Raw genomic sequence first — 8,560 nt, forward strand, 5'->3', positions numbered from 1 at the left:
GTAGACCTTTGATATATCAAACAATGAACTCTGTTAGATAAAAAGTTGAAACAAAAAGTTTACACCATTAGGTTTCAAAGAACTATTGAACTATCAGGTACTATAGCGTTAGTATATTGTAGAACGTTCAAAGTAGCAAAATGAAAAAATTAAAAATGTAGAAAAAAAATTAATTTTTGTAATAATTAATAATTTAAGGTTGTAAATTGTAATGCATTAAACAAAAAGAAACCAAAGAAAACAACAAATCACCAAAAAAGAAACAAAAAAGAAACAGGAATATACAATTCCAAAAATAAATTCAGATTTATCAAATAACCTGACCTCAAGGAAGTAAGGGATCCTTTAATTTAAACCTTAAATATTGGAAATCAATATCTCAACAAATAAATTATATTTCTTAATAGTATTTTCTCGCAGTTATTAAATAAAAGGCATCATAAAAGTTTTGACTATACATAATGGATGGAAATATATTCTCACCAATTTGTGAAGAGAAATTTATCCATGTGAAGAATATTAATAAAATACATAAAAACAGATAAATCTATGAAATCATAAACACTTTTATCTTTCTGTATATGTGCTCATAACACTAACTTTAAAGATTCATTTTCTAAAAAATCATGAATTCTAAACATTTATCTTGGCTTGGCAATGAAGAGTATTATATACTTCAAGCTAGCTAAACGGCTGAACCTAATTGGCTGATATATTTTTTTAATGAATCCAGGGTGGGTTACAAATGCTGAAAAATTAATTATTTTTATTATTTTTTTGTTTCACGGGCAACGCAAGGCACTTCAGCTAGTAAGAAGCTCTTTGCTTGTATATATTTATATATTTCTATATATATCACTTAATATATCAAACATATCTTATGGAATAGTTTGAGTTTAAAAAGTATATAAGTAAAATAAAGGATAAAACTTGTATAGGTGGAGATTTTAAATATAAAAATTCCGATAAACACGAACAATCTTTTTAAGACTTGTTCGAGAAACCTATAACATATATATTTATTTTAAAGGTTTATAATATTTTCTCACTATAAACACTTTAATATGATTTTTTGTGATGCATGCTTTGTAAATAATAATTGAAGTGAAACACGGAGCTATTAAAGAAGACAAAATTGTTTTGATATTCTGATATGTAACTGGATAAACCTGTTTTTCCTTGACTTAAGCGTAAAATTTAAACTATGTTACGAGATCACAATGTCGTAACAGTAATGTCACATTAATTTGACATTCCTCTCCTGTCTAGTAGGCAGTGACATAGGAGAACATAGGAAAGATGAACACATTCATAAGAGAGCACATGGAAGGACGGATATTTCATAATAAAGAAAAAGAAAAAAACGGAGATTTCCATGAAAAAGAACTAAAGAAAGAACGGAGATTTTCATGGAAAAGAACTGAAGAGAGAACGGAGATTTTCATGAAAAAGAACTGAAGAAAGAACTAATTATATATATTTTTAATAGAGAACAGAGAAAAGAGAAAAATGAAGGACAGATTGTTCAGAAAAGAGAGAGAGCAAGAAAAAATCGATTTGTGTAAGAGAGAGGATATGTTTATAAGAGAGAAAAAGGAAGGACCGTCGTGTATAGTAGTTCAAGCGACCAATGGTTAAGATATCATTCTGTGCACAAATTTGAGCTATTAAAAAATAGTTCAATTTAGCCGAAAAATAGTTCAATTGAGTAAAAAAATTGTTTAAGTGAGCCCAAAAATAGTTCAAACGAGCCAAAAATAGTTCAAATGAGCTAAAAATAGTTCACATGAATGCTAGATTTTTCGAGTATTATGTGCGTGTTTTGGCTTTGAAGAAAATCTAACATGGGTTATGTTACATCGTCTATAATATACGCAATATCCCCTTACTGATCTTCATACCTAATAACTTTCCGACCTACTGATCGGACCTACGCCAGCTGTTTATTTTCATATTATTTGAGGGTTGGGTTAGGTGAAGACAATTTCTGGGCCGAACGCTGGGCTAGGACAGGGTAGGTGGCCGGGAACTGCGGCCACAAGTCCATTTAGTATATATAGCTGTAAAACCACGTGCTAGTAGGTCGGATGTGTAGTATAGCGGATTTGTCGTAGGTCAGATGTGAAGTATATAGCGGATTTCCATAGGTCAAAAAATACACCGCCTACAGGGTGTCCCACAAAACATGACATTCAATGCATAGTTATTTTTAGTTAAACAAATCTTTTGCTTAATTATATATTTTACTTTGAAATCAATTTCAATACAACATGACTCTCATATAATATTTGTATTGATATTTGGTATCAAACAACTTGACAAATAATGGAAAAAGGCATTCTAAACTATTCACCAACTGTCTTGTTTCGTGGGACACCCTGTATTATCATCTTATGTGTATAGTTGAGATAAGTACAAATGTCGTCTTTTAAAATTTTACGATTTAACCTTTGATAAGAAAACGCGCAAAATAGAGGGTATAAGCAAAATAATATTTAAGTTTTGAATGTTGTAAATTTTAAAACATTGTATTTTAACGTTATTTGTAGATTTTTATGTTCCAAAGTTAAAAACCATTTTTATATTTCGAACGTGTTTGCTGAGGTTGCGTGATTCTAGTTTCCGGTAAATAGTGTACTCCCGACTCCGTCCACGTTCTTACATTCCTGCATCCTATATGGTTGTCTATACCCGTCGTTCAGCACGTGAACACACATTATGAGGTAAATTTGAATTTAATTATCTTTATAAGTGGGTTACTTTAAGTAATTTTATGATGATTCAATCATAGAGCTTTTATTTATGATCTTACCGTGATTATCAATGATAGGGCTGAAATAAACTAGCCATGTTCGTCTATTTTTTATTGATTTTAAGCTTCAATAGGCATTTTTTTCAGCAAAGTATCCAAGGAGACGCTCTACGAGTGCGTCAATGCTGTCCTCGCCGCATCTAAGGTACGATTTGAGATCAATTCAAATTTTAAGTTTAAGCCTGAGATATAATTTACGGGGCGCTCTGTAGTATATGGGGAGGGGGGGGGCAATTTCTGAGAGAACGATTCTTGTAACACCCGCTCCCCCCCCCCCCTGCTATATTAATTATTCTTATTTGTAGGAGAAGAACCGCAAGTTCTGTGAGACTGTTGATCTCCAGATTGGTCTGAAGAACTACGATCCCCAGAAGGACAAGCGTTTCTCCGGCACCGTCAAGTACGTTACCTCAGCCTGTTGATCTTGTACATCATGTACAGTTCGGCATAAGCTGAGGAAGCCCTCACGGGCGGACCCTCACCCAGGGTCTTAAATATTGGGTAGGCTTACGCCGACACTTTGATATTGTATTATCTCGCTACAGTAAGTTTCATTGAACACAATTTAGGCACATTTTTAGCTTGGGATTATATCTTATTAATAGATTTGTTTCTCGAACCAATGTGCAATATTATTCCTTTGTCTCGTTAGATAGAGCTCTCATAGCTTTTATCTTCCAAAAACTCTGAAACAAGTTCTTTTTAACCCCACCCCCTCCCCCATTAGGTTTTATTGGGGATTATCGCAATTTCTAGCGATTCAAGATTCACAACGGTACACATAAAACCTTGAGATTTATTATGTCCATTTTCCCTAAATTGTTCTAAAACAGATAATTGGTAATTAAGCCGCAGCGCCCGGCTCAGAAATGGTCCGAATCCGACCCAGAAAAAAAAATAAGTTACAAATATGTGTAGGAGGGGGGTNTTTTTTCCAGTCGTTAAAACTTTAAATCAATTTTATTTCAATTTTCTGCAGGCTGCGTCATGTCCCCAGGAATAAGTTCAAGGTCTGCATTCTTGGAGATCAGCAGCATTGCGATGAAGCAAAGTCTAAAGGTATTAACAACTTTATTGCTGCTCAAATCTGAAAATATGGTTGAATATGCTGATATGTTTCCCACTCCCCATGAAAGGTTTAATCGAGGGAGGAGGTGCAGAGCATCCATGAGCCCCACTAACTGACCTCTGAGCCCCACTAACTGAGCCTCTTGAGTGGTAGAATATACCGCCAATCAAAATCGTCTCCGATCCTTATGCTACGCCTGCCAGGGTAGCCAGCTCTGTCTCCACGTCCTGTGATCCAATATCCACGAACAAATATTTGGCTTTTAAATCCACCAAATGCCTGTAAATCAAATCTGGTACATTTTTTTATCATAGGTGGACCATGCACGAACCTAATAAGACTAATTAAGTCGATTGCTTTATGTATTTAAGTTAATAACAATTATATTTGTGTACATGATACATTGTGAAATGATATCAAATTTGAATTTTTAAAAATAAGCTTCAATAGTTGTGCACAAGTGATAAGGATCTCACAAGTTGTTAAGGCATCATTAAAAACTTTGATAAAAAGGCTGTTGGTTGATGTAAAGCCTAATATTTGTTTTTGGAATTCGAATTGCTTGATATTCTTAGAGTCGGGAGCCTGGCAGACGTAGCATGAGGATCGGAGACTATTTTGATGAAAATAAGTATGGTCCGGAGGTCAATTTGCGGGGCTCCTCGATTCCCTATCTGGAATGTGACTTATCATGCAACGGTTTAAGTGAATAGGGAGTGGGTGACCGTTTCTTATTAGTATTATTAACAGCATCAGTGTATTAGGCTTTAGATTTGATTTTTATAAACTTTCCTTCTTTCCTACTCACCCCACCTTTCCTCCATTTTGTATCTTAATCTCGACATTGGTATCAGCACCACAGTATCAGCTCCAGGTCTGAATTACCATGCAGAACTTGGCGTTCATACTGTGAGAATATCTTCACTTGTCGCTATGTCTTCTGTGCTATTATTGTGTCGGAGATACGAAACATTTGAGACAAATTTGGTTCATAATGACCTAAACCAAAAAAAATTAAGTTATATTTTTTTATCGTGAATTTAAGGTTCGATTTGAATTTCTTTCCCCCCCCCCCCCCTTCCTAAACTTTAGTCTTTATTGGTATCGGCACACCACAGTATCAGCTCCAGGCCTGAGTTACCATGCAGAACTTGGCGTTCATACTGTGATAACATATTCACTTGTCGCTATGTCTTTGTATATCATTGTGCTGGAGATACGAAACATCTGAGACATAGAATATTTGTTAACTTGCCACTTTCTTTGTTGGTTAGCATTATTTCAATGTGATACTTGTTCAGGTCTGGAGTGCATGACTGGTGATGATTTGAAGAAACTGAACAAGGACAAGAAGAAGGTTAAGAAGCTTGCTAAGAGCTACGATGCTTTCCTTGCCTCTGACACTCTGATCAAGCAGATCCCTAGGCTTCTGGGCCCTGGACTGAACAAAGTAAATATGTCTTTCATTTAACCGTATAAACTGAATTTTCATTTAAACTCTGAAACATTACCTGTATGTTCTTCAAATTCTAGATATTTTCAGAAGCCTTTATTAAGTACGCGTTATTTATCAACAAACTGTTCAGGCTGGAAAGTTCCCTTCTCTGATTACTCACAGCGACGACTTGGTCGCCAAGGTTACCGACCTGAAGTCTACCATCAAGTTCCAGATGAAGAAGGTTCTCTGCCTCTCAGTCGCCGTCGGCAACGTCGGCATGTCTGACGAAGAGCTGGTAAGAATTTGAACTTCTATTTATCTATATCTAAGTATCTGAAACAACTAACCATTTTTACCACAGCTTAAGGGATATTTCTGAATAAAAATAAATTTTTTTTCTACGGGACATATTAATACGTATGCTTCTGAGATGTAAAATAAATTTTCAGAAACTGCCATCTGGGAATTTTAAGTCGGTCCCTTAAAGAAAGTAGAAATTAAGTCCAAACTCAATCGTAACTGTAGGTTCAAATTTTGTGTTTGTGCGATACTTTTAAAAACGGTTGATGGCAGGGTCCCTAAATTTTGTGAATTGTGAAGTTGTGTTTCAGCAAAAAAAAAATTAAAACCCTAAATGAAGTAACTGCTCAATTACTGTTAAAAAGGAAATCTTAAAAGTGAAATCGGTAAAAATTGCATTCAAAAAACTTTTGGGTCGGTAAAGAAATTGTAGACCATGTCATACTGTTAAAAAAATCGTTAAAAAACCCAAAAGAAGTTGAAAATTTAAACGAATGCACTTGATTTCTACAATTTCTTAAATTGATTTGCTCAAAATTCCCCGGCATTTCTGAGAATTGGAAATATAACTTTGTAGTCTGAATAATCCAAAGAAAAAGTGAAGGTATTTTGCAGTGCTTGATATCCATTCAATTTTGATGCGGATCCGGATCCGCACTGGAAAAAATGGATCCGGATCCAGGTCATTTCTCAAAGATTTACTGAAAATTTTAACAACAAAATTTTCAAATTTTTGGTTATTTTTTCGCGTATTTTAATCCTAGAACTCAGAAATGAAGAAATTTTCATAATCTTTTTTTTTCAAAAGTTTAGATTTGGTTGGAGTAAAGGGTTTTGGTCGAGTTTTTGGTTGATATTTTACCACTTGGATCCGGATCCGCATATTTTTGCGGATCAGGATCTAGGAAGCCAAAATCCAACGGATCCGGATCCTTAGCACTGGTTTTGACTTTAACCGGATAGTCAATTTTCAGCAGTGTGGATGCAGCACTGATAAATGCACATTGCAATTTTTCTTGACTCAATGAAACTGTTCAAAGCTTGTAATAATTTCCGATTTAAAATTCTTTATTCGGTCCCCATATTTTGTCACCAGAATATAAGCGTGATTTAAAATTTATTTTATGTTAAGGTCCAGAATGTTCATCTTGCCATGAATTTCCTGGTTTCTCTGTTGAAGAAGCACTGGCAGAACGTGAGATCCCTGCACATTAAGTCCACCATGGGACCCGTTCAGCGCCTGTACTAACTGACCAGAATGGTTGGCTACATCTGCATTTAATGGCGATTTATTCAGAATCAATAAATCTTTGCTCTTATACCACTTATTTTGACTGTGTTGTATGTGTGTCTGGAACTTAGAAGTTGAGACTAAAGTATTCTGTTCTATACGGAATATAAGTTCAACATCTTAAATAATAATGCTTAAATCTTCAGGCATGTTTCTACAGATTATCTGTTTTAATATGTGCTAAAAATTCTAAAACTGGGTTGAAATTCTTATTCAATGCGTTCAATATTCGGATTGAGCACTCAAGATGAGAATCTTAAAATTAGAGGTGAGAATTTACAAAAGAAATGTTTAATTTTTAAAGCCTAGTAAAATCTTACTATGTAGTGGGGTTGACAAATTACTATTATGAGTTATTTATTTATTGCAGTGAAACCGTCAATAGCGAATAAAAAGGAATAATTTATCAGATATCGTCTTGACAATTTTTCATTCAGTTTTATACTGTATTGCGTAAATTTCAGTATTAGCGAAAATAAATAAAATAGCCATTAATATGCTGGAACAGTTAAAAAGGAGTTCCATATAATCGTATAATTGGTTTCACTGTACAACGTAAATAACTTACTGAAATCAAGACCAATTGCAGTAAAGCGTGCATTGCTTTTAATCTCAATTACTGCAACTAAAATATTGGCATACGATCTTGTATGATGAAAAAACACAGACCTGTATTGAACAACGTGAAACTTACTTAGCTTCCTGAATTGTGGTTTTATTTAACCTGATCCAGAGTTTTTCTAGTTAAATTTTTAACATTTCTCTTACAGGGTTATCTGATGTTAAAGCCGTAAGTTAGTGGATCATGTCAGAAATATTAAAAGGTACTGAAAACTTTCCAACCGGCCTTTAACTCTGGTCCCTAAAAATAGTAATTAATCTATACTCCAACATACCTTTATTTTTTTAATTCAGTATTTACTTCTCTAATTTCAAAATCTAACCAACGTAGAAGCCTTGATTTGTAAAATATTGTAAACCAAGAGTTCTTGCAAATCTACAAACAAATGGTTTAATATGATGTAAAGAGATAGGGACAACAGAACTAAATGTTGACTTACTTGATAGTATCTGAAAAGAAAAATCTTTAAGACTTTCTTAAATCTAAAATCTTTGATTTTACCAAGTGTAATTCAGGAGTTCTCCCTGACTCGGAATTATTGCTATCTGAAAAATCACTCTTAATATCAGGTAACTCTTTCCGAAACAAATGGTGATTTCCAATATAAGTGATGACTAATCTGACGAGTCCTAGAAAGCACTTACCCGCATTTCATATATTGAGGACTAAGGCATTTGGCTGAATTCTTTTAACTCTAAATTAAAAATAGTTTTTTAATCGCAGCTCATAAATTTATTGTTCACAGGATTGGGTGCAAGGCTGATAGTACAGTACCAACCAGACAATTTCTTAAGAGGTTGATTCTAAGGTAAATCCCTGGTGACATTTATAAATGTTTTCAAAATGACATTTACATGATGACATTAAGCAGGACTAGAGTCTCTGATTTATAATTGAAGATGACCTAAGCAACTGAAAATAAAAATGATAATGATCCAATCTTTGTCATTATCATCTTTTATAAAATCTTCATTGTTACAGGAACGTTGATCTTGAGAATCAATTGAACTTTGCCCAACTGTGTCAAC

General features: G+C 34.1%; 1 protein-coding gene across 1 annotated transcript; it reads left to right on the forward strand.

Annotated features, from left to right (window-relative positions):
• Positions 1 to 2,620: 2,620 nt before the first annotated feature.
• LOC111695833 (60S ribosomal protein L10a) lies at positions 2,621 to 6,940 on the forward strand. Its single transcript, XM_023465286.1, has 7 exons — positions 2,621 to 2,723; positions 2,900 to 2,957; positions 3,118 to 3,212; positions 3,792 to 3,871; positions 5,183 to 5,331; positions 5,468 to 5,614; positions 6,752 to 6,940. The coding sequence occupies exons 1-7, from the start codon at positions 2,719 to 2,721 to the stop codon at positions 6,866 to 6,868; spliced, it is 651 nt and encodes a 216-aa protein (XP_023321054.1). The 5' UTR covers positions 2,621 to 2,718; the 3' UTR covers positions 6,869 to 6,940.
• The last annotated feature ends 1,620 nt before the right edge of the window (positions 6,941 to 8,560 follow it).

Source organism: Eurytemora carolleeae, unplaced genomic scaffold (genome assembly GCF_000591075.1).
Source record: "Eurytemora carolleeae unplaced genomic scaffold, Eaff_2.0 scaffold237, whole genome shotgun sequence".
Classification (NCBI taxonomy): Eukaryota; Metazoa; Arthropoda; class Copepoda; order Calanoida; family Temoridae; genus Eurytemora; species Eurytemora carolleeae.